This window comes from Pseudophryne corroboree, chromosome 3, assembly GCF_028390025.1.
Source record: "Pseudophryne corroboree isolate aPseCor3 chromosome 3, aPseCor3.hap2, whole genome shotgun sequence".
In the NCBI taxonomy this organism is placed as follows: Eukaryota; Metazoa; Chordata; class Amphibia; order Anura; family Myobatrachidae; genus Pseudophryne; species Pseudophryne corroboree.
This window is the reverse complement of record NC_086446.1, coordinates 659047834-659074586: the sequence shown is the minus strand read 5'-3', so window position 1 is coordinate 659074586 and position 26753 is coordinate 659047834. Positions and strand designations below refer to the sequence as shown.

Below are 26753 nucleotides of genomic sequence, written 5' to 3'. Positions count from 1 at the left end.
TGCGGGGAAGAGGCGGATGGGATCCTGGGGTGCCACGGGAGGTTGCGGTGGTGCCGCAGGTGGGGAAGGGTGCGTGGGTGGTGGTCCGGAGGCGCTGCGGGTGGGGGAGGAGCAGTTGCGGGGTTGCCCCAGGTGGGGGAGGGGTGGATGGGGTGGTGTGGTGGGAGGTACGGGTGCGGGGTCGCTGCGGGTGGGGGAGGGGGTCCGGAGCTATTGCATGTATGTGTGACTGCTGCATAATGTGTGTAAGTGTTACTGGTACAGGGGGCGTTACGTGTATACGCGACACTGGTACAGGGGGCGTTACGTGTGTAAGCAGCACTGCTACAGGGGGCGTTACGTGTGTAAGCGGCACTGGTACAGAGGGCGTTATGTGTGTAAACGGTGCTGGGGGAGGGGGCATTACGTGTGTAAGCGTCACTGGTATAGGGGGTGTTACGTGTGTAAGCGTCACTGGTACAGGGGGCGTTACGTGTGTAAGCGTCACTGGTACAGTGGGCGTTGCGTGTGTAAGAGGCACTGGTACAGGGGGCCTTACGTGTCTAAGCGGCACTGGTACAGAGGGCGTTACGTGTGTAAGCATCATTGCTACAGGAGGCATTACGTGTGTAATTGTCACTGCTACAGGGGGTGTTACTTGTGTAAGCGTCACTGGTACGGGGGGGGGCGTGACATGTGTAAGCGTCACTGGTTCAGGGGGCATTACATGTGTATGCGTCTCTGGTACATGGGGCATTACATGTGTAAGTGTCTCTGCTACAGGGGTCATTATGTGCGCTGTGCGTTTGTAAAGTATGCGAGGGTGCAAATTTATAGTTTGCAGGGGGGCGCTGAACACTCTAGCAACGGCCCTGACTGCACACCCACTGCAGTGCACAGCACTGTCACCTTTTACATTGATTCAGCGTCCAGACATTACCCTCCGCGATATCACCCTCTCTATCCGCTACATTAACCATCTCGGGGCTTCCAGGCCGGCAGGCCAGGTGCTGTGTTGCGGAGTCAGGGCCTCTGGGCATCTGGGTGCGGCTGTGGTGGGGAGGCACTTCTGTGACATCACACGCAGAGCAGGCTCTGGGGCTCAGAGAGTATGCGGCGCAGGGAGGCCTATGAATGTCTTCCGCTGCGCCGCTTTCATACACATCTATGCCAGTGGCCGCAGCAGCTTTTGTTCCACCAGTGGTGCGGCTAGGGAGTGGGGATTGTTGATGCCGGAGGGGGCAGGTGGACTGGCAGCAAGACATTGGTGGTCATTCCGAGTTGATCGCTCGCTAGCAGTTTTCAGCAGGCGTGCAAACGCTATGCCGCCGCCCAGTGGGAGTGTATTTTAGCTTTGCAGAAGTGGGAACGAAGGGATCGGAGAGCGGCTATAAAAAATTTTTGTGCAGTTTCAGAGCAGCTTCAGACCTACTCGGCGCTTGCGATCACTTCAGACCATTCAGTTCCTGATTTGACGTCATGAACACGCCCTGCGTTCGGCCAGCCATGCCTGCGTTTTTCCGAACACTCCCTGAAAACGGTCAGTTGACACCCAGAAATGCCCTCTTCCTGTCAATCACTCTGCGGCTGCCTACGCGACTGAAAAGCATCATCGCTAGACCCTGTGTAAAACTACATTGTTTGTTGTAATAGTAAGCCACACGTGCGCATTGCGCTGCATATGCATGCGCAGAAGTGCCGAGTTTTTGTCTGATCGCTGCACAGCGAACGAATGCAGCTAGCGATCAACTTGGAATGACCCCCATAGGACGCTGCAGTAAAAGGATTGTTTTTTCCCCTATCTACAGCGCAGAGACTTGCTGCAGATGCAGTGGCATACCCTCCAGCTGCACCTTTTTGGCAGGTACAGGACCTTTTTTTTTATGGTGTGTACCGTTTTTTGACTCTCCAAGCTTCCATTGAAAGTATAGGAAAAGGGGCGTGGCCACGCAGCTGTACTCGTGGCCACGCCCCCTTTTCGAATTTGCATCAATGTTTATGTGTAAATTGTTGGAGGGTGTGTTGCTGCAGATGCAGTGGGACTATTTTGGGTTGTGGGGCTGGAGCTGCAGCTCCATCAGTCCCATTGCTAATCCTGCTCTGTGAAAACACAGCAGGCAAAGGGCAGAGCCTCCCATTGGATGTAACCTGTGTGGGAGGGCGTTTCTCGGCCAATCAGCTGTGGGCTGGGTGTGATAGACCTGCCACTAACGCAATGGGAGCTCCTAGCCACGCCCAGCGTTAGAAACCCAGGCACAGAATCACAGGGCTATTATATAGGAGATGATGCAAAGTATAAGAGAGAGGAAGGGGGGGGGAGAAAGGGGGGGGAATGGAGGAGGGAGACAAACACGGGAAACGAATAAATGAGAGGATGAAAACAGTTGCTGCAGTGTTCAGGGGGAGAAAAATCTAGATGTTCTGATTTGTTTGGGAAAATTATAAACACTGCAGTGATCAGTCTGTGATGCACTCAGATCGGTGGCGTCCCACCTCTGTAGTACTAATGTCCTTCTGGATGTCTTGTGAGCTCAGTGCCGATGAAGTAGTGTGTACAAGTGTCCTTTTGAGGTTGCAGAATATGGGGTACCCCTGGTGACCTGCTGGCAATTTAGGATAAGATTGGGGCTGGTACTGTGGTAATTAGGACTCCGGACGCACCGTTATCCCTTGCGCCCCGATCAGCCGCGGTGTCGCTCTGAAAAGCGCACCGTGGTTCTCAGGGCAGCTGGGATGCAGTCACCACAGCAGCGGCTCTCTCGGTATGCTGTCCCCTCGCTCGTTCTCCAGAGATGAGGGTGTGACACCTGAGGGCTTGGCACACCCTCATCTCTGGATTAGCACCCCACCCACTGCCTCTCAGGCTTTTAAAAAGGGAACCAGCACATGCTGACTGCACAAAAGACATAGACAGAGCCGTGGAGAAGGAGAGGAAGCAGAGAACGAGCGAGGGGGCAGCATACCGAGAGAGCCGCTGCTGTGGTCACGTGACTGGACCGACCCGGAAGGAAGAGAGGTTACCAAGGAGAAGCGAGACGCTGCGGGCAAGAAGAGGAAAGACGGAGCTGAGGGAACGAGGTAAGGGACCCCGTAGGAGAGGAGAAGGCAAGGCGGACAGCCGAACAGGGCTGGAAGCATTTCCCTTCTCTCTCTCTCCAAGACGGTGACTGCATCCCAGCTGCCCTGAGAACCACGGTGCGCTTTTCAGAGCGACACCGCGGCTGATCGGGGCGCAAGGGATAACGGTGCGTCCGGAGTCCTAATTACCACAGTACCAGCCCCAATCTTATCCTAAATTGCCAGCAGGTCACCAGGGGTACCCCATATTCTGCAACCTCAAAAGTACACTTGTACACACTACCTCATCGGCACTGAGCTCACAAGACATCCAGAAGGACATTAGTACTACAGAGGTGGGACGCCACCGATCTGAGTGCATCACAGACTGATCACTGCAGTGTTTACAATTTTCCCAAACAAATCAGAACATCTAGATTTTTCTCCCCCTGAACACTGCAGCAACTGTTTTCATCCTCTCATTTATTCGTTTCCCGTGTTTGTCTCCCTCCTCCATTCCCCCCCCCTTTCTCCCCCCCCCCCTTCCTCTCTCTTATACTTTGCATCATACTTTTATATGTATGCAATAACCAAAAAGATTTTAATACATAATTTTTCTGATTAAAATCCCCAAAAAGAACACATTGTGTAAGATATCATTTTCATTGACAACTGGGCTATATACTAAATATTCAGAATTGACAATATATTTATGACAAGTATTTGGGTATGCATCTCGTAACTTAATCAGGCGCGGTTGTTTATTTCTATTGTGTATACCCTTAGAGGTGTGGGTTTACCTCTTTCACAACCTTGCTGCCACAAAAGATATCCAGACAGGCAGGGCGCCAGATACAAACTTCTCTGATAGAACAACTTTAATTTACATGCATGCACACTTACACACACACACATACTTACCTATGTTGACACGGAGCCCCTCGGTCCTCTTCTCCAGTAGAATCCCGGGGTACCTGTAAATAAAAAATATACTTACAAACAATCCTGTGTAGATTGGTCCTCTTCTTTAAGTTTGTAATCCAGGGACTTGTTAAAATAAAAAAATTAACAACCCGAACCACGAACTGAAAGGGGTCCCATGTTTACACATGGGACCCCTTTCCCCCGACTGGCGGGACCCCCCATGACTCCTGTCAGTGAAGGTCCCGCCAGCCAATCAGGGAGCTCCTCGTCATGGCACTCTCTTGATTGGCTGTGCACTCCTGCACTGTCAATGAGAGGAGCGCACTGGTTACAATGTAGCATAGCGGCACTTCATTGTAACCAATGATGGGAACTTTGCAGTCTGCAGTTAACTGCGAGTTAATTAGGGTCACCTCTGATTGACAGTGCAGGAGCGCACAGCCAATTAGGAGAGTGCCATGATGTGGCGCTCCCTGATTGGCTGGCGGGACCTTCACTGACAGGAGTCACGGGGGGTCCCGCCAGTCGGGGAAAGGGGTTCCATGTGTAAACATGGGACCCCTTTCAGTTCGTGGTTCGGGTTGTTAGTTTTTTTATTTTAACAAGTCCCTGGATTACAAACTTAAAGAAGAGGACCGATCTACACAGGATTGTTTGTAAGTATATTTTTTATTTACAGGTACCCCGGGATTCTACTGGAGAAGAGGACCGAGGGGCTCCGTGTCAACATAGGTAAGTATGTGTAAGTGTGCATGTATGTAAATTAAAGTTGTACTATCACGGTGTGTGTCTTGTGTTTTTTGGGGGTATTTTTTTTTGTAGTAGAACTACAGGTACCAGTGGGCCCGTTATTCTCCCGCATGCTGGTACTTGTGGTTCTCCAAGTACCAGCTTGTGGAGGAGGCTTGCTAGGACTTGTAGTTCATCTACAAAATAACAATATTCTTTATTTTTACACTATGGCTATCAGCCTCCCATCCACCACCCACGGTTTGGGGGGAACAGCCTCGGGCTTCACCCCTGGCCCTTGGGTGGCTGGAGGGGGGACCCCTTGATTTAAGGGGTCCCCACTCCTCCAGGGTACCCCGGCCAGGTGTGACTAGTTGGGGGGGGGGTAATGCCACGGCCGCAGGGACCTATATAAAAGTGTCCCCCAGCTGTGGCATTATCTCTCTGACTAGTGGAGCCCGCTGCTGGTGTTAAAAATACGGGGGACCCCTACGTCTTTTGTCCCCCGTATTTTTTGCACCAGGACCAGGCGAAGAGCCCGGTGCTGGTTGTTTAAATATGGGGGGAAACTATTCATTTTTCCCCTTTATTTTTACAACCAGGACCTGCTCAAAGAGCCCGAGGCTGGTTATGCTTAGGAAGGGGGACTCCACGCAATTTTTGGGGGGAATTTTAACCCATTCACACCCCTTCCCACTGATAAGCTTGCACGGATCTCACTGATCCGTGCATGCCTATCAGAATACGGATAAAAAAAGCAGGTCTATTTGAAAACTGCTTTTTTTTACAATTTGTAACATTTACCGGCAGTGTTTGGCTATTGCCGGCAGTGATTGTGAATAGGAATTGTTAGTAAATTACCGAGTTGTATAAAATAACAGGCATGTTTGACCAATGGTGTATTCATTCGTATTTTTTTCTCTGCCCTCAAAAAAAATACGAATGCACTCATCACTGCCGAGATTTGAGTTTAGTAAATTCACGAGATGACACGTTGAACAAAAAACGCAAAATCTGGAGCTTAGTAAATATACCCCCAGATTTCACCTCCCTCCCTCGAACTGACACACCAGAGCCTGAAGACGGTGAGCCATCGCTGTCGGCATCTGTATGCATATTTTTAAAAATAAGTTTAAGTTTATCAAAGTTCCACCATCAGTCCAGCACAGTACACTAATTAAATGTGGGCCTCCTGCCAATCCACTGCACCCATCCCGTTAAAATAGGCCAGGTACTCATCCCTGACTTGTTTTGCCTGTAGATTCGTCCTAGAATGGAGTGGAGGTGGCTCCACAGAGGGAAATGGTGAAGTCTCCTCTAGGTGTTCAGGGTCTGGGTCTCCTGGCGCTCCTATGGGCTGTGTCCTATACTGGGTAGTTTTGCTGTGCAAATAGTTATGCAGGATACAGCACGCAGTCACCACCCAATCAATCTTCTCCACCTGCAAAATGATAGCCGTAAGGAATATGTAGAAGCGGCTAGACAGGATCCCAAAAGTGTTCTCTACAATTCGTCATGCCTGGGATAGCCTAACATTGTAGATGCGCTTCTCCCTTGTCAGCTGCCTTTGGGGGTACGGCTTCATAATGTTCTCGTGGAGTGCGAATGCCTCATCAGCCACGAAAACAAAATTGAGGCCGTAATTGCTTTGCTCCCTAGATGGCAAGTTCAGGGTCTTCGTGGTGAGCTGCTCGTAGAAGGTGGTATTCTTCAGCAAGCCACCGTCTGATGCACAACCGTTTTTGCCAACGTCAATAAATATGAATTCATACTTGGCATTCACCACTGCCATTAGCATGATGCTGAAATACCCTTTATAATTATAATAAAGGGAGCTGCTGTTTGCAGGAGGATTGATGCTTACCATCTATCGCTCCACCACAGTTCAAGAAATGCCAGGTGGTGGCAAACTCCTCTTCCACGGCTTGCCATTCAGATGTACTTGCTGGGAGCTATAAAAAAAAATAGAAATAAAAAATTATAAAACATGTATTTAAACAGTGTTTTTTTTAAATCTACTACAGAATACAAGTGTGGAGATTCCACTCACCCCAGACCTGAGCCTCAACCTTGATACAGAGGAATCACAGCCCGAACTTCCTACCCCTGAAACACCCGCTACCCCGGATACCTCTGCATCACCAGCACCTCCGCCACGCCCCCGAAAGAGAGTCCCCCAAAAAAAGATCACCGCCCATGAGGGCGAAGACATAATATTTGAGGAGATAAAGGCAAGACTTGCGTGCCCCCCCCTTCAACCACTACTCCAATTTTGGGGATTTTATGGCATCTTCTATGCGCAAACTACCCCCAGGTGTCTCAAAATGCTGAATAAAGCACGCAAATCTAAACTTCACGAAGACCGCCGTCCTCTCTCTCTTCCTCCCACCTAATCTCATCCTATTCCACCCACCCAACCCGATCTCATTCCGCCCACCCAACCACAGCCTACTCCCCCACCCACCTGCTCCCCAGCCATATACTCTGCTATGCTGGAGGCAGAGGAGGACATGCCCCAGTTTGAACATTTGTAGGCATCTAATAATTCCCAATAAATATGGTGCGGTAAAGGCTATATGGTGTTTTGGGCCCAGATTTTTGGGGTAGGATACACGCATGCTGTAGGTGCATGATAATGGGTCTGGTACCATTCATTCTGCACTTTACAGCATGTGTGTAATCTCCCAATCAAATCTGTGCCCAAAACACCATATAGCCCTCCATTTTAGGAGTGAAAGTACCGCCCCATATTTATTGGGAATGAAAAGTAAAATAATCTATTATTTAATCCTTTTAATTATTACATTTATATATATATATATATATATATACACTCATACTAGGTGATTCATTGCGCCCTACGGGCGCTCTTCACACTGTCGTAAGGGGCTATGCCCCCTTGACCCTTGCATTCCCTTGTGGCATGCAATATTTGTATTATATGGAGTATGGTTAAATATTGCACGACAAAGGGCGTGCGATGGTTAAGGGTTCGTAGCCCCTTGCAACGGCGTGAACAGTGCACATAGGGCCTGATGAATCACCTAGTAGGTGCAGTGGTTGGGGAAGTGGCGGGTGCGGGGGAGATGCGGATGAGGGAGGGGGTCCGTGGGTGGCTCGGGTGGGGGAGGGGCTGATGTGGTGGTGGGGGAGGGGTGGGTTCTGCGGGTGGGGGTCCTTAGCCACTGTGGGTGGGGTAGGGGCAGGTGCAGGGGTGCTGTGGGTGGGAGAGGGGTCCAGAGCCACCGTGGGTGGTGGTGGTGGGGGTGCCGTGGATGGGGCCCGGAGGTACTGCGAGTGGGGGAGTGGCAGGTAATGTTTCTCCTGCTTCTCCTCCTGGAAGCAGCTAAGCTGCTGTCCTCCCTTTGGCAGTGGCTCTCGCACAGCAGCCAATCACTATTGTTAGCTCTGGTGTCCCAACACCCCACATTACAGGGAAGATGAACTTAATAAACGACAGCTCCCAGCAGGCCTTAGCGCCGGAATGCTTCGGTGCTAAGGGCTTCTGGGAGCCACAGTTTATTTAGTGCGTCTACTTCCCTGTAATGCGGTGCGTTGGTACACTGGCCCTAACAATAGTGACTGGCTGGCAGAACTGACTGACTCGCTGAATCAATGTAAAAGGTGAGAGTGCTGTGCATTGTCAGTGACACTGCACACCCACTGCACTGCACAGCACTGTCACCTTTTACATTGATTCAGCGTCCAGACATTACCCTCCGTGATATCACCCACTCTGTCTGTTACATTAGCCATCTCGGGGCTTCCAGGCTGGCAGCCCAAGTGCTGTGTTGCGGAGTCAGGGCCTCTGGGGATCTGGGCGCGGCTGTGGTGGGGAGGCACTTCTGTGACATCACGTGCAGAGGAGGCTCCGGGGCTCAGAGAGTATGCGGCTCAGGGAGGGTTATGAAAGCCTTCTGCTGTGCTGCTTTCATACACATCTATGCCGGTGGCCACAGCAGCTTTTGTTCCACCTGCACTGCGGTTAGGGAGTGGCGATTGTTGATGCCGGAGGGGGCAGGCGGACTGGCAGCAGGCCATAGGGAGTCATTCTGACCTGATCGTAGCTGTGCTAAATTTAGCACAGCTACGATCACTTACACTGACATGCGGGGGGATGCCCAGCACAGGGCTAGTCCACCCCGCATGTCAAGCCCCCCCCCCCGCACAAGTACAAAAGCATCGCACAGCGGCGATGCATTTGTACTTGAAGAGTAACTCCCAGCCAGTGCAGCTCCTGTGCCCCCCCTCCCGCCCAGTGACCACCTCTGACTGTCAATCAGGCAGAGGCGATCGCTAGGCAACGACAGCTGTCGGCTGAATGGCCATGCACAGTTCTGACCTGATTGCTGCGTTGCCATGAACTGCAGCGAGTTATCAGGTCACTATGACCCCCATAGGATGCTGCAGTAAAAGGTTTTTTTTTTCCCTATCTACAGCGCAGAGACTTTCTGCAGATGCAGTGGCACTCCCTCCAAGTTGACCTTTTTGGCAGGTACAGGACCTTTTTTTTATGGTCTGTACTGATTTTTGGCTGTCCAAACTTCCATTAAAAGTATAGGGAAAAGGGGCGTGGCCACGCCACTGTACCCGTGGTCACGCCCCCTTTTTGAATTTGTCCCGATTTTTATGTGTAAATTGTTGGAGGGTATGTTGCTGCAGATGCAGTGAGCCTATTTTGGGGTGTGGAGCTGGAGGTGCAGCTCCATCAGCCCCATTGTTAATCCTCTGGGAACACACAGCAGCCAACAAAGGGCAGAGCCTCCCATTGGATGTAACCTGTGTGGACTGGATGTGATAGACCTGCTGCTAACCCAATGAGAGCTCCTAGCCACTCCCAGTGTTATCCACACAGTCACAGAGTGACAGATCTGGGCAATTATATAGAAGATATATCTGAATTGTGATATGCTGTGTTTTTTTACATTTTTATGTGCCATGTTGACAACTAATTGCATAAAGGGGGTCATTCCGAGTCGATCGCTAGCTGCCATTGTTCGCTGCGTAGCGATCAGTGATAAAAAGGCTAATCTGCACATGCGTATGCACCGCAATGCGCACGTGCGTCGTACGGGTACGAAGTCCTTTGTGGTTTTGCACTGGTTCTAGCAACAATTCCAATTGCACAGCCGAACGCAAGTAAATTGACAGGAAGTGGGAGTTTCTGGGTGGCAACTGACCGTTTTCTGGGAGTGTTTGGAAAAACGCAGGCGTGGCCAGGCGTTTGCTGGGTGGGTATCTGACATCATTACCGTGTCACTCATCGCAGCAATCATCGCACAGGATAAGTAACTACAGGGCTGGTCTTGTTTTGCACAAAATGTGTTTGCTGCTGCGAGGCTGCACAGGCGTTCGCACACTTGCAAAGCGAAAATACACTTCCCCGTGGGCGGCGACTATGCGTTTGCACGGCTGCTAAAAGTAGCTAGCGAGCGATCAACTCGGAATGAGGGCCAAAGTTCTATGTGCCATGTTGACAAATAATTGCATAAATTTGCAGTTGGTTTAAAAAACAAAAAACACTTTTTTCCTATAAACAGTTTAAAAGTAACTAAACAGGTGTGGTGTGTATTTTATTTACCTTTAAATACTGGTCCCGTAGCACCTTCACAATGGCCTTGCAGGTATCAGGGATTATCCAACCCAAAGCCTGGGGGGAGATGAGGGTCCCGAACTTCATGTCCTCCAATGACCACCCTGTAGCCAGGAACCTCAGCGTAGCTGTCAGCTTCTCCTCAGCAGTGATGGCCCTCCGCATCTTGGTGTCCTACCTCTCAATGTAGGGAGTCACAAGGCCCAGCAACTCCTGGGAGGTAGCATCATCCATTTGCAGGTAGTTCTAATAGTCCTCGGGGTTGTTCTCCCTAATCTCATATGAGAGGAAGTTCCACTCTTCAACAGCCACTCCAAACCCTCTTCCATTTCAGATCCCTGTCACGATTCAGCTTCATATAGCCATAGGCTAACAGAAGTTGATACCTGTAGGAATCCATCACAAAGTAGGGTATAGCACTTTGTTGAAACAAGCCAAACAAAGCAAAGCGCATTAGCAATGTAGAATGCTCGGAAGGTATAAACCAGCCTCACTTATCACAGATCAGCAGTGTGCACATGTATAAAATGGCTGCTGCTATTTATATTTATATGCCTATTTGGCCCACCCCCCCAGCACCAATCCAGCCAATCACATATTGTATAGGTGCAGTGTCCACTGGGCTAATGGCTGCTGCTAGTTAATTTGCCTTTGGGCCAGCCCCCTAGCACCCTAATCCAGCCCATCAGATATATCTTATGGTACCTGTGAATGCATTGCGATAAATCGCCTGCGATATGTCGCCACGTGACATATCGCAGGCAATATATCACATGCAAAAAAAAAGTCAAATTGTACCAAATCGTTTGGAATCGTATGGAAGCTCCCGGGAGAGTTCAAGGGAAATCGCCCAGACTTCAGCCTCAGACATATCGTTCTAGTGTATGGGGCCCTTTACTCAGGATGGCCATAGGATCTGGTCACCAGGGTCCAGGAAGTCTTCATCTGATAACACAGACCCGGGAGTCGTCCCGCCCTCCAAACGGGGCGGCATGCCCTCTGTTTTGAGAAATGCCCCAGGTGCGTTCCCCGCATCCCAATTGCATGCTGCGGCTGACAGGGCAGCAAGCAATATCACAAGGCCTGTTATTCACATGCACAGTACGGGTCTTGCACCTGCGCAGACCTCCATACATCGCATTTGTACACAATCCATCGGGTTTGCATACAAATAGTAATTAGGCCCTTTGAACGTTGTTCCTTCATACTTGCACTTTGAGCTCACAATTAATTAATTTACATATGACCAGATTTAACAGAAAAATTCACCTCGTGGGATCTACATCCCCACCAGTTCATCCATTTGAAGGAGAATTATCATTAAAATATATATATATATATATATATATATATATATATATATATAAAAACAACAATAGGTTTATTATACAAAACAGCTGAACTTTTAATTGCTATATTATTTAATATCACAGGCAGATAAAATATACAAATTACATTTCTTTATAAACTCCCATACAGTAGTCTACACAGGGGGCCACTGACTGGGGCCACTTTTTGGCCCTGGCATTTGTGTACGCATGGGTAAAGGGGTGCGGAGACACTGTTCACGGGGGCTTGCTGTGAGTCAGGAAGGCGTGGACTCGCAGCACGCCCCCATATTTCTTTAAAACAGGCACTTCGGGTGGAAGGGGGGGGGGGGGGCAAAATGGAGAGCCAGAAGCTGCGCACGGCTTTCCCGGCTCCCTGTGTGACCGGCATATGCTAGAAGTGCCAGATGGGCAGTCTTGCCCTGAGTCCACATACCTGTCTTTGGGTGAATTATAAATTTGGGTGAATTATAAATTCAGGTGTATTCTAAATTTAGGTGTATTGTGTGTTCAACGCATAGTAATTTATAGCAAAGTCCTATGGTGGGTACACACTGATAGATATATCTGCAGCTCAATTGATCTGCAGATATATCTATACACGCACGGCCAGTTCAGCTGTCAATCACCGCCGGCTGCAGCAGCTTGTGTACGGGTGGTCGGCTGGTTGCCTGTGCACACACAGCGATGCGCCAATATATCGGTACATACTGTATATTGACCATCGGCTGTGCTGCAGGGCCGATGTGATATGTCTGTGAATGGTGGAGTTCACAGACATATTGCCCGTACACACTGGCGATGGACCCGCGATATATCGGCCATTCAATAGAACGGGCCATATATCGGCCAGTGTGTACGGGCCTTTAGTCGACATGTCTATTTTTTTTGCTTTATCTGCTATCTACTATCTTTCAGTTGCTGAATTATTCATTAATCTACTTCTAAATCTCATGGAACATGCATAATATCAGTGATATTACAGGAGTCTCTTCTGATAGGGGGTATTGAATAAAAAATATTGTTTTTCCTCTTCATTTAGAGCCTTCTTCATTTAATGTGGTTGTCAGATGTCTGGCTTTGGTAAAAAGGGATTAGCATCAAATTATGTCTGTAAAAACTGTCCTTGTTACTGGGGAGAAGCTGGCATAGTGCATGGTGCACATGCGGCACATAGGAGGTCAAGTGTCGTAATTGGGTCCAACCCATCAGTTGGATACAGAGGTTGGCAGATTTTCCAGCTTTGATATAGACCACCATTGTCACTACTGTCACACGTAGGCATTCTTGTCAAAGTGTCTAGGCAATCCTCTCTGTGCCTTTCGGCTATTATTATAGTCTTGATGATTTGTACGTGCTGACTTCACAGATGTTACTCCATTATAAGAATAACGTATCCTATAAAAGAAAATAGTTTTAAAAAGAGAAATAAAAAATAGCCTAAATATAAATACATACAATATGTGACATTTAAAGAAAGGTGTCCTGGTTTCAGACTCCAGTGATAGTGATGTAAGCTTTGCATTTTCCATCTATGGGCCTAATTCAGACCTGATCGGCTGCTGTGCGTTTTTGTACAGCAGCCGATCAGGTCTGAACTGCGCATATACCGGCGCACTATGATGGCCATCTCAGCCCTGTGATTGCATCTGCCTGATTGACAGGCAGAAGTGGTCGTTGGGCGGGAGAGGGCAGGCCGGCGGCATTTGGCTGCTTGTTTAGGGTGCGGTCCGGCAATGCACGTGTGCCCGGACCGTGTGGGGGGTGGGCCACGGCGGCTGTGTGACGTCACACGCAGGTGTTGCGACCCAGACAGTGATGAGTAGCTTCCTGCCAGCGCGCAGGAGCTGCGCTGGTAGGGAGCTACTCGTCAAGCACAAAAGCATCGCTGCTGTGCAATACTTTTGTACTTGTGCGGCGGGGCAGAGCCAGACATGTTGGGCGGACTAGCCCTGTGCTGGGCATTTTTCCGCATGTCTGAGTAACTGATCGTAGCTGTGCAAAATTTTGCTCTGCTGCGATCAAGTCTGAATTAGGCCCTATGGTGGAAGGAATCTATTTCTTCAGGGGACACCTTCCCTTTGCTAGGTCCTTATTTAACAGACAAAGGGGTATATTTACTAAAGTGTGCCGGGTTGGTGACACTGCTGGCAATGCGGCAGGAGCGGCGCTGGGAGATCACATGATCTCCCAGCGCCGCCCTTCCATAGACTGTAAACTGGAGCCGTGATGCATCGACATGGCTTCCTTTGAAACTGCACAGCTTACCGGGTTGAACCGGGTTGATCTGGGTTGACCCTTTTCCCCCTAGCAAAAAACACGGGTAAATGCGTGCCCCCGTACATTTATCCATGTTTTTTAAGCTAGTGGAAAAGGGGTATTACAAAGCCCTCACCCACTCCTCTCCCATTTACATCTCTGACCTTATCTCCCTCTACACTCCCACCCGTCATCTTCGCTCAGCTAATGCACACCACCTCTCCTGCCTACTGATTACTTTCTCCCACATCTAGCTCCCCGATTTCTCACGTGTTGCTCCATTTGTCTGGAATTCTCTCCCCCCCTCCTCAGACTCTCCACCTCTCTACAAATCTTCAATCGGGCCCTGAGGATCCACTTCTCCACCAAACCCAGCCTCATCTCATCTTAACCCTCTGTTCCATGCTGAATGTTTACCCCATCTGTGTCACCCCTGTCTGTCTGCCCCTCCACTTCAGAATGTAAGCTCTCACGAGCAGGGTCCTTGTCCTCATGTGCTTATCCTTCGCTTAATTAAAACGTCTTCAACTGCACCAAATCCCGCAGTTTTCTGCCACCCTGATACTTATGTCAGTGTCATCTGCTGATGTAGCTATGTTTATTTACCCTGTACTTGTCCTATATTGTCTTCAACTGTAAGTCGCTGTTTTCCTGTTTTGATTATTTTGTTTATGTACTCTGTAAATGGGCGCTGCGGAACCCTTGTGTTGCTATATAAAGGATGATAATAATAATCATCATCATCATCATCATAATAATGGTAATAATACACTTTTAGGATTAAGGAGACTAAGTTTTTTTAAATATATGTTTCATTTATAATACTTATTATGTGCTAATCACCAGTGCAAACATTACATTATTTACAGTCATAATGAATTATAGGCAAAATAATTTGCATATATGTAAATTATTTTGCCTATAATGCATGCTAATTATTTTGCGTATAATGCATTATGATTGTAAATGATTTAATTATCCACCTAAACGGTTGACATACAAGATTCAATGAATGGTAATCAACATATAGTAAGTGTTATAAATGAAAAATATATATATGTATAGTCTCCTTAATCCTAACTTCCCCTATGTGTTGAATAGCTACTTATGCCTGCTGTCTGGCACACTTTGGGTTGGGGGTGGTAGTGCCAGTATATGCATAATATATACAATATATATGCACTGGCAGAACTTGTGAGTGGTGGGCCCAGATGCAAAAAATAAGAATTTACTCACCGTAAATCACCGGTAATTCTATTTCTCGTAGTCCGTAGTAGATGCTGGGACCATGGGGAATAGACGGGCTAGGTACTATCTGGTGTGCACTGGCTCCATCCTCTATGCCCCTCCTCCAGACCTCAGTTAGGGAAACTGTGCCCGGAAGAGCTGACATTACCAGGAAAGGATTTTTGGAATCCAGGGTAAGACAAATACCAGCCACACCACTCACACCGTACAACTTGTGATAACCTTAACCAGTTAACAGTATGAACAACAACTAAGCCTCACTCAACGGATGGCTCATAACAATAACCCTTATTAAGCAATAACTATATACACGTATTGCAGAAAGTCCGCACTTGGGACGGGCGCCCAGCATCCACTACGGACTACGAGAAATAGAATTACCGGTGAGTAAATTCTTATTTTCTATGACGTCCTAGTGGATGCTGGGAACTCCGTAAGGACCATGGGGATTATACCAAAGCTCCCAAACGGGCGGGAGAGTGCGGATGACTCTGCAGCACCGAATGAGCAAACATAAGGTCCTCCTCAGCCAGGGTATCAAACTTGTAGAACTTTGCAAAGGTGTTTGAACCCGACCAAGTAGCCGCTCGGCAAAGCTGTAAAGCCGAGACCCCTCAGGCAGCCGCCCAAGAAGAGCCCACCTTCCTTGTGGAATGGGCTTTTACTGATTTTGGATGCGGCAATCCAGCCGCAGAATGAGCCATCTGAATCGTGCTACAGATCCAGCGAGCAATAGTTTGCTTTGAAGCAGGAGCACCCAGCTTGTTGGGTGCATGCAGGATAAACAGCGAGTCAGTTTTCCTGAATCCAGCCGTCCTGGCTACATAGATTTTCCAAGCCTTGACTACATCAAGTAACTTGGAGTCCTCCAAGTCCCGAGTAGCCGCAGGCACCACAATAGGTTGGTACAAATGAAACGATGATACCACCTTTGGGAGAAATTGGGGACGAGTCCTCAATTCTGCCCTGTCCATATGGAAGATATGGGCTTTTACATGACAAAGCCGCCAATTCTGACACACGCCTAGCTGATGCTAAGGCCAACAGCATGACCACCTTCCACGTGAGATACTTTAGCTCCACGGTCTTAAGTGGCTCAAACCAGTGGGATTTCAGGAAATGCAACACAACGTTAAGATCCCAAGGTGCCACTGGTGGCACAAAAGTGGGCTGAATATGCAGCACTCCCTTAACAAACGTCTGAACCTCAGGCAGTGAAGCCAGTTCTTTTTGAAAGAAAATGGATAGGGCCAAAATCTGGACCTTTATGGACCCCAATTTTAGGCCCATAGTCACCCCTGACTGTAGGAAGTGCAGAAATCGACCCAGCTGGAATTCCTCTATAGGGGCCTTCCTGGCCTCACACCAAGCAACATATTTTCGCCATATACGGTGATAATGCTTTGCTGTCACATCCTTCCTAGCTCTTATCAGCGTAGGAATCACTTCATCCAGAATACGCTTTTCCGTTAGGATCCGGCGTTCAACCGCCATGCCGTCAAACGCAGCCGCGGTAAGTCTTGGAACAGACAGGGCCCCTGTTGCAACAGGTCCTGTCTGAGAGGCAGAGGCCATGGGTCCTCTGTGATCATCTCTTGTAGTTCTGGGTACCAAGTCCTTCTTAGCCAATCCGGAACGATGAGTATTGTTCTTATTCCTCTCTTTCTTACTATTCTCAGTACCTTGGGTATGAGAGGAAGAGGAGGAAACACATATACCGACTGGTACACCCACGGTGTCACTAGGGCGTCCACAGCTATCGCCTGAGGGTCCCTTGACCTGGCGCAATATCTTTTTAGCTTTTTGTTGAGGCGGGACGCCATCATGTCCACCTGTGGCCGTTCCCATCGCTTTGTAATCTGTGTAAAGACTTCTTGATGAAGTCCCCACTCCCCCGGGTGGAGGTCGTGTCTGCTGAGGAAGTCTGCTTCCCAGTTGTCCACTCCCGGAATGAACACTGCTGACAGTGCTTGCACATGATTCTCCGCCCAATGAAGAATCTTTGTGGCTTCCGCCATTGCCATCCTGCTTCTTGTGCCGCCCTGGCGGTTTACATGGGCGACCGCCGTGATGTTGTCTGACTGAATCAGCACTGGTTGGTTTCGAAGCAGGGGCTCTGCTTGACTCAGGGCATTGTAAATGGCCCGTAGTTCCAGTATATTTATGTGTAGAGAAGTCTCCAGAATTGACCACAGCCCTTGGAAGTTTCTTCCCTGAGTGACTGTCCCCCATCCTCGGAGGCTTGCATCCGTGGTCACCAGGACCCAGTCCTGTATGCCGAACCTGCGGCCCTCGAGAAGGTGAGCACTCTGCAGCCACCACAGAAGAGACAGCCTGGCCCTCGGGGACAGGGTGATCAGCCAATGCATCTGAAGATGCGATCCGGACCACTTGTCCAACAGATCCCACTGAAAGATCCTCGCATGGAACCTGCCGAAGGGAATGGCTTCGTATGAAGCCACCATCTTTCCCAGGACTCGCGTGCAGTGATGCACCGATACCTGTTTTGGTTTCAGGAGGTCCCTGACCAGAGATGCCAATTCCTGGGCCTTCTTCACCGGGAGAAACACCTTCTTCTGTTCTGTGTCCAGAATCATGCCCAAGAAGAGCAGATGCATCGTAGGAATCAGCTGCGACTTTGGAACATTCAGAATCCAGCCGTGCTGTTGCAACACTTCCTGAGAGAGTGCTACGCTGATCAACAACTGCTCTCTGGACCTCGCCTTTATGAGGAGATCATCCAAGTACGGGATAACTATAACCCCCTTCTTCCGAAGGAGTATCATCATTTCGGCCATTACCTTTTTAAAAATTCTCGGTGCCGTGGACAGGCCAAACGGCAACGTCTGGAATTGGTAATGACAGTCCTGTACCACAAACCTGAGGTACTCCTGGTGAGGTGGGTAAATGGGGACATGCGAGTAAGCATCCTTGATGTCCAGAGACACCATAAAATCCCCCTCTTCCAGGCTTGCAATAACCACTCTGAGCGATTCCATTTTGAACTTGAATTTCTTTATATAAGTGTTCAAGGATTTTAAATTCAGAATGGGTCTCACCGAACCGTCCGGTTTCGGTACCACAAACATTGTGGAATAGTAACCCCTTCCCTGTTGAAGGAGGGGGACCCTGATTATCACTTGCTGGAGGTATAGCTTGTGAATTGCCGCCAGTACTACCTCCCTTTCCATGGGGGAAGCTGGCAAGGCTGATTTGAGGTAACGGCGGGGGGGAGTCGCTTCGAATTCCAGCTTGTATCCCTGAGATACAATTTGTACAGCCCAGAGATCCACCTGTGAGCGAACCCACTGGTTGCTGAAGTTTCGGAGACGCGCCCCCACCGCACCTGGCTCATCCTGTGGAGCCCCAACGTCATGCGGTGGACTTAGTGGAAGCAGGGGAGGACTTTTGTTCCTGGGAACTGGCTGCATGGTGCAGCTTCTTTCCTCTACCCCTGCCTCTGGCAAGAAAGGATGCACCTCTGACCCTCTTGCCATTCTGAGCCTGAAAGGACTGCATTTGAGAATACGGTGCTTTCTTAGGCTGTGAGGAAACCTGAGGCAAGAAAGTCGACTTTCCAGCTGTCGCTGTGGACACGAGGTCCGAGAGACCGTCATCAAACAATTCCTCACCCTTATAAGGCAAAACCTCCATGTGTTTTTTAGAATCAGCATCTCCTGTCCATTGCCGAGTCCATAAGACCCTCCTGGGCGAAATGGACATTGCATTAATTCTAGATCCCAGAAGGCAAATGTCCCTCTGGGCATCCCGCATATATAAGACGACGTCTTTTATATGGCCCAGTGTTAGCAAAACAGTATTTCTGTCGAGGGAATATATGTCGTCTGACAGAGTATCTGTCCATGCTGCTACAGCACTACACATCCAGGCTGAAGCAATAGCAGGTCTCAGTAGAGTACCAGAGTGTGTATACACAGACTTCAGGATAGCTTCCTGCTTTCTATCCGCAGGCTCCTTTAGGGCGGCCGTATCCTGAGACGGCAGGGCCACCTTTTTAGATAAGCGTGTCAGCGCCTTGTCCACCCTAGGGGATGTTTCCTAACGTAACCTGTCCATTGGCGGGAAAGGGTACGCCATCAGTAACCTCTTAGAAATCACTACTTTCTTATCAGGGGAACTCCACGCTTCTTCACATAATTCATTTAATTCATCAGATGGGGGAAAAGTCTTTGGCTGCTTTTTCTCCCCAAACATATAAACCCTCTTGGTAGTAACAGGGTTAACCTCAGAAATGTGTAATACATCTTTCATTGCAAAAATCATGCATCGGATGGCCTTGGTCATTTTAGACTGTAAGCGTGCCTCATCATCGTCGACACTGGAGTCGGACTCTGTGTCGACACCTGTGTCAACCATCTGAGATAGAGAGCGTTTATGAGCCCCTGACGGTTTCTGAGTCGCCTGGGCAGGCGCGGGCTGAGACCCCGGCTATCCCAAGGCTGCAGCGTCATCAAACCTTTTATGTAAGGAGCTTACATTGTCGTTTAAGACCTTCCACATATCCATCCAATCAGGTGTCGGCCCCGACGGAGGCAACACCACACTTATCTGCCCTTGCTCCGCCTCCACGTAACCCTCCTCATCAAACATGTTGACACAGCCGTACCGACACACCGCACACACACAGGGAATGCTCAGACTGAGGACAGGACCCCACAAAGTCCCTTGGGGAGACAGAGAGAGAGTATGCCAGCACACACCACAGCGCTATATAACACAGGGATTTTCACTTTTAATAAGTGATTACCCAATAGCTGCCTTATATGTCTTATTTGCACCTAAATTTATGTGCCCCCCCTCTCTTTTTTACCCTTCTTGTACCTGGATACTGCAGGGAGAGCCTGGGGAGCTGCTTGCAGCGGAGCTATGAAGAGAAAATGTCGCTTGTGTGCTGAGGAAGAAGGCACCGCCCCCTCAGTGGCGGGCTTCTGTCCCGCTTTCTGTGTAAAAAAATGGCGGGGTTTTTTACATATATACAGTGCCAGACTGTATATATGTATTTTTATTGCCAAAGGTACTTCAATTGCTGCCCAGGGCGCCCCCCAACCCCCAGCGCCCTGCACCCTACAGTGAGCGGAGTGTGTAAGTGTGCTGGGAGCAATGGCGCACAGCTGCGGTGCTGTGCGCTACCTTAATGAAGACAGGAGTCTTCAGCCGCCGATTTCGTCGTCTTCAAGCTTCTGTTCTTCTGGCTCTGCGAGGGGGACGGCGGCGCGGCTCCGGGAACGGACGATCGAGGACAGGTGCCTGTGTTCGAACCCTCTGGAGCTAATGGTGTCCACTAGCCTAAGAAGCACAAGCTAGCTGCAAGCAGGTAGGTTTGCTTCTCTCCCCTTAGTCCCACGTAGCAGTGAGTCTGTTGCCAGCAGAAGCTCTCTGAAAATAAAAAAACCTAACAAATACTTTCTTTTCTAGCAAGCTCAGGAGAGCCCACTAGGAGCACCTAGCTCTGGCCGGGCACAGATTCTAACTGAGGTCTGGAGGAGGGGCATAGAGGGAGGAGCCAGTGCACACCAGATAGTACCTAATCTTTTCTTTAGAGTGCCCAGTCTCCTGCGGAGCCCGTCTATTCCCCATGGTCCTTACGGAGTTCCCAGCATCCACTAGGACGTCAGAGAAATACAATTTGGGCCCTCCTCCTCCATCCCAGCCCAAGTTCACAGTATGCCACATGGCAGTGGGTAACAGGGAGAGGCAGAGGGTGATCGCGTAAGGCAGGGGGCGGCAGAGGCCGACAGGGAGAGGGATGACAGGGAAAGAAGGTGGGTGACAGGGGTACAAGCAAAATGTCCTGAGTGGTGAGAAGAACAGGGGGCATATACCTTGGTGAAGGCAGGAACATAGAGGCCTTTGCAGTGTCTGTGACAGGGGCCCCGGCCCCTTGTTGCTTTCTCAGTAAGGCACTTGGTCAGACAGACTCTGACAGTGCCAGTTACACAGGTTATGATTTGTTTTTAAGTCACAGACAGCAGATAGCTGTCTGTTAATTAGAGGCAGTATATGGCTGTGGTCATCAGAACTGATAGGTGGTAGTATGCCTATCAGTCCGGCACACACAAGGGACAGGTCTCTCAGGCATGGGGCCCACCCTGCTCTCTGCACTGTGCCATTCACCAGACGTTGCTCAAATTGGTCTGCAGGGGGGGCAAAATTGCTGGTCCGGGCAGCAGTGGGCCCCTTAGTACTCAGGGGCCCTGGTGCAATGCACCTGCTGCACCAATGGTAGTTCCGCCGCTCTATATATGTGTCTTTATATATAGACAGGGGAGTAAATTCATAACAGGAGAGTGGAGGCGAAATAGATGGTAGCATACAAGACAGCCTTCCCTGTTCTGTCTCACCCCCCCCCCCCCCCGTGACTCCCTAATCAGCCCCTTTCTGTCACCCCAGCCAGTTCCCTTTCTGTCTCTAGCCAGCCAACTTTCTGTCTCCCCAGCCAGCACCCTTCTGTTTCTTGAGCCAGCACTCTTCTGTCACCATTGTATGTTACATTATACACATCCAGATATTGAGGTTTTCATATATTGAGATTGTGGAATATTTCATATATTTAGATAGTGGAGCATCTTTTTGTATACCTTGCTTCTTTGATACTGTCATTCAAAGAGAAGCAGAGTATGGAACCTCCGATGATGGTAATAGATGATCCTCCCCATCCAATAAACAGAGCAGCTCCTAGCTCATACCTGTTTGGAAAAAATAACCTCTTATAAAGCCTTCCAAATAATGACTGTGGGGCAGATTTATCAAAGCTTGGAGAGGGATAAAGTACCAACCAATCAGCTCCTGCAAAATGACAGTTACAAGCTTATTGGTTAGTACTCTATCTCCAGCAGACTGCAGCGTCAGCCATATAGTGCAGGGGAGAGCCACTTAGCACACATGAACATACATGTTCTGATGTATGTTATATATGTGCTTGCTGGTTCCCCCGGTGATCGACAGCGCTTTGTGCTTTAGGCACCCGAAACTCAGCATCACACTCCTAAGCCCTTCCTCGTACGCCACTTGGCTAGTTTTACAGGAGTCTGGGGGTGAGCTTAGAAGAAGTGTGACTCCTTATGCTGAATCATAGGTGCCTCAAGGTGCCTGAAGCACACAGAGCTGCCTATCCGTGGGGGAGCAAGCCAGCACATATATTACATACATCAGAACATGCATGTTTATATGTGCTAAACAGTTCCCTGCAGCACATTATGGTTGGCACTGCAGCCGCCTCTGTTTATCTCTCTTCACTTTATATCACTTCAAATTTTGATAAATCTCCCCCAGAATGTTTCCTATCTCATTATTCACTAACTTACTTCTGCTCCAGGAATGATGGATCAAAGAATTCTGTGGTTATCCGGTGAGCATAAAGAGACACTCCAGCCATGGCACACAGACCTGGAACCAATATAAACACATAGTGAACATATGACCATGTATGTCATGTCTCTATTTCTTGTGAGTGGATGTTCTGCACTGTGAAGCTAGACCTGTTCCACTTTCATGAGCACATTTTACTTTTCATCTGAATTATAATTAGAATAAGGACTGTTTGTTATCTTTTATATATACATAATTGTTTGACATTTTTTCTCTAGTTTAAAATGGAATCCAAATTGGGCTCTAGTGAGAAAATAAGACATGAGGAGTAATTTATAGACTACTGAAAAAAAAAAAATCAAGAATAAGCAACAAACAAACTATACCAATGGATCAGCTCACTTTAGAGGAATCCAATTTATATGTAAATATAATCTAATTCCCTAACACTCAATAGTAAAAAGAAGGGAACATTTTCTCATAGAACAATGCAAACACATTGGAATTCTTCTGAGGCAAATGTCTCGGCATTGAAACACGTTCAAGAGTGTGCAACTAATCATAGTTGCCTACCCTCCCTCATTCTGCAGGAGACTCCCTGAAATAGCAGAAATCTCCCTGACTCCCTGACTAGTCCAGCAATCTCCCTCATTGCACCTTATCCCCATTATGTAGCTATTACATTCTTGGGGAAAAAATAAATCAGAGCTATATACATTAAAATGGATCATAAGTGCCAGTTCCCTGTATTAAGGCACAATGAGCCCTATGGCTACATGCATTTTAAATAAGGTTTCTTGTGGTCTCTTACAGTGTATGGAACCTCTTGTAAAACACAATACACAAACAAATCCTGTGAAATATCTTTGTCTTTTCTTCAATAAGTAGCTCTTACTAACTTTGGGGATCATTTACATTTGAATGTAAGTCATTTTCATGACACTCCTTTCAGATGTAGCAGTACATGTCCGCGCTGATAGGTGTTCACATAGATAACAAACTTAGCAGTAGTACCCAAAGTAGGATTGCAGCAAAGAAGGCTAACAAGTTATTAGCATGCGTAAAGTGGGGAATTAATGCAAGGGATGAGAGTGTTATACTCCCATTATATAAATCCCTAGTGAGGCCACATCTTGAATACTGTGCACAATTTTGGGCACCATACTACAAAAAGGATATCCTGGAACTAGAAAAGGTTCAGAGGCAGGCGACCAAACTGATTAAGGGCATGGAGACGCTGGAATATGAGGAAAGGCTTGCTAGGCTAGGCATGTTCACACTGGAAAAGAGGAGATTAAGAGGGGGACATGATTAACATTTACAAATTTATAAGGGGACAATTTACAGAGCTTGCGGGGGATCTGTTTTTGATGAGATCAACACAGAGGACACGTGGACACCCGCTTAGGTTAGAGGAGAGGAGATTTTGCACACAGAGATGAAAAGGTTTCTTCACAGTAAGGACAATGGGGGTAATTCTGAGTTGATCGCAGCAACAAATTTTTAAGCAGTTGGGCAAAACCATTTGCACTGCAGGTGGGGCAGATATAACATTTGCAGAGAGAGTTAGATTTGGGTGGGGTGTGTTCAAACTGAAATCTAAATTGCAGTGTAAAAATAAAGCAGCCAGTATTTACCGTGCACAGAAACAAAATAATCCACCCAAATCTAACTCTCTCTGCAGTTGTTATATCTGCCTCCTAGTGATGAGCGGGTTCGGTTCCTCGGAATCCGAACCCCCCCGAACTTCAGCCTTTTTACACGGGTCCGAGGCAGGTTCGAACCTTCCCGCCTTGCTCGGCTAACCCGAGCGCGCCCGAACGTCATCATCCCGCTGTCGGATTCTCACGAGGCTCGGATTCTATCGCGAGACTCGGATTCTATATAAGGAGCCGCGCGTCGCCGCCATTTTCACACGTGCATTGAGATTGATAGGGAGAGGACGTGGCTGGCGTCCTCTCCGTTTATAGAGAAGAGAGTAGAGAGTTAGAGACACTATTTAGTATTTACTAATTGTGGGGAGCATATTAGGACTGGAGTACTACTACTTGCTGATAGTGTGACCATTGACCACCAGTTTAATTAATCCGTTCTCTGCCTGAAAAAAAACGATACACAGTGTGACACAGTCACATACCATATCTGTGCTCAGCCTCAGTGTGCTGCATCATCATATGTAATACTGTATATCTGACTGTGCTGAGTGCTCACTGCTCACACAGCTTAATTGTGGGGGAGACTGGGGAGCAGTTAGAGCAGGAGTACATAAATAATATATTTTAAGTACAGTGCACACTTTTGCTGCCAGAGTGCCACACTGCCAGTGTGACTGACCAGTGACCACACTGACCACCAGTATATTGTGATTGTCTGCTTAGGACGGAGTACTACTTGCTGATAGTGTGACCAGTGACCAGTGACCACCACCAGTTTAATTAATCCGTTCTCTGCCTGAAAAAAAAACGATACACAGTGTGACACAGTCACATACTATATCTGTGCTCAGCCCAGTGTGCTGCATCATATGTAATACTGTATATCATTATCTGACTGTGCTGAGTGCTCACTGCTCACACAGCTTAATTGTGGGGGAGACTGGGGAGCAGTTATAGCAGGAGTACATATTTTAAGTACAGTGCACACTTTTGCTGCCAGAGTGCCACTGCCAGTGTGACTGACCAGTGACCACTGACCACCAGTATATTGTGATTGTCTGCTGACCACCAGTATATTGTGATTGTCTGCCTGAAAAAGTTAAACACTCGTCGTGTGGTGTTTTTATAAACGCATTCTGCAGACAGTGTCCACTGTCCAGCAGGTCCGTCATTACATAATATATACCTGTCCGGCTGCAGTACTAGTGTGATATATATATATATATATTTTAATTTTATCTCATTATCATCCAGTCTATATTAGCAGCAGACACAGTACGGTAGTCCACGGCTGTAGCTACCTCTGTGTCGGCAGTCGCTCGTCCATCCATAATTGTATACCACCTACCCGTGGTTTTTTTTTCTATCTTCTTGATACTAGTAGCTTACTTTAGGAGTCTGCAGTGCTGACAGACAGTGTCCAGCAGGTCCGTCATTACATAATATATATACCTGTCCGGCTGCAGTACTAGTGTGATATATATATATATTTTATTTTTATCTCATTATCATCCAGTCTATATTAGCAGCAGACACAGTACGGTAGTCCACGGCTGTAGCTACCTCTGTGTCGGCAGTCGCTCGTCCATCCATAATTGTATACCACCTACCCGTGGTTTTTTTTTCTATCTTCTTGATACTAGTAGCTTACTTTAGGAGTCTGCAGTGCTGACAGACAGTGTCCAGCAGGTCCGTCATTACATAATATATATACCTGTCCGGCTGCAGTACTAGTGTGATATATATATATATTTTAATTTTATCTCATTATCATCCAGTCTATATAAGCAGCAGACACAGTACGGTAGTCCACGGCTGTAGCTACCTCTGTGTCGGCAGTCGCTCGTCCATCCATAATTGTATACCACCTACCCGTGGTTTTTTTTTCTATCTTCTTGATACTAGTAGCTTACTTTAGGAGTCTGCAGTGCTGACAGACAGTGTCCAGCAGGTCCGTCATTACATAATATATATACCTGTCCGGCTGCAGTACTAGTGTGATATATATATATATTTTATTTTTATCTCATTATCATCCAGTCTATATTAGCAGCAGACACAGTACGGTAGTCCACGGCTGTAGCTACCTCTGTGTCGGCAGTCGCTCGTCCATCCATAATTGTATACCACCTACCCGTGGTTTTTTTTTCTATCTTCTTGATACTAGTAGCTTACTTTAGGAGTCTGCAGTGCTGACAGACAGTGTCCAGCAGGTCCGTCATTACATAATATATATACCTGTCCGGCTGCAGTACTAGTGTGATATATATTTTAATTTTATCTCATTATCATCCAGTCTATATTAGCAGCAGACACAGTACGGTAGTCCACGGCTGTAGCTACCTCTGTGTCGGCAGTCGCTCGTCCATCCATAATTGTATACCACCTACCCGTGGTTTTTTTTTTCTATCTTCTTGATACTAGTAGCTTACTTTAGGAGTCTGCAGTGCTGACAGACAGTGTCCAGCAGGTCCGTCATTACATAATATATATACCTGTCCGGCTGCAGTACTAGTGTGATATATATATATATATTTTATTTTTATCTCATTATCATCCAGTCTATATTAGCAGCAGACACAGTACGGTAGTCCACGGCTGTAGCTACCTCTGTGTCGGCAGTCGCTCGTCCATCCATAAGTATACTAGTAT

General features: G+C 48.0%; 1 protein-coding gene across 1 annotated transcript in view; it reads right to left on the bottom strand.

Annotated features, from left to right (window-relative positions):
- Positions 1–12751: 12751 nt before the first annotated feature.
- The window catches only part of LOC135058134 (claudin-10-like), a 42000-nt gene continuing 27998 nt past the window's right edge, over positions 12752–26753 (bottom strand). The window contains exons 3-5 of the mRNA XM_063963726.1: positions 22443–22524; positions 21717–21824; positions 12752–13008 (exon numbers count right to left, since the gene is read on the bottom strand). Of these exons, the coding sequence (XP_063819796.1) occupies positions 12882–13008; positions 21717–21824; positions 22443–22524 (317 nt within the window). The 3' untranslated portion in view covers positions 12752–12881. The remainder of the gene's footprint in view (positions 13009–21716; positions 21825–22442; positions 22525–26753) is intronic.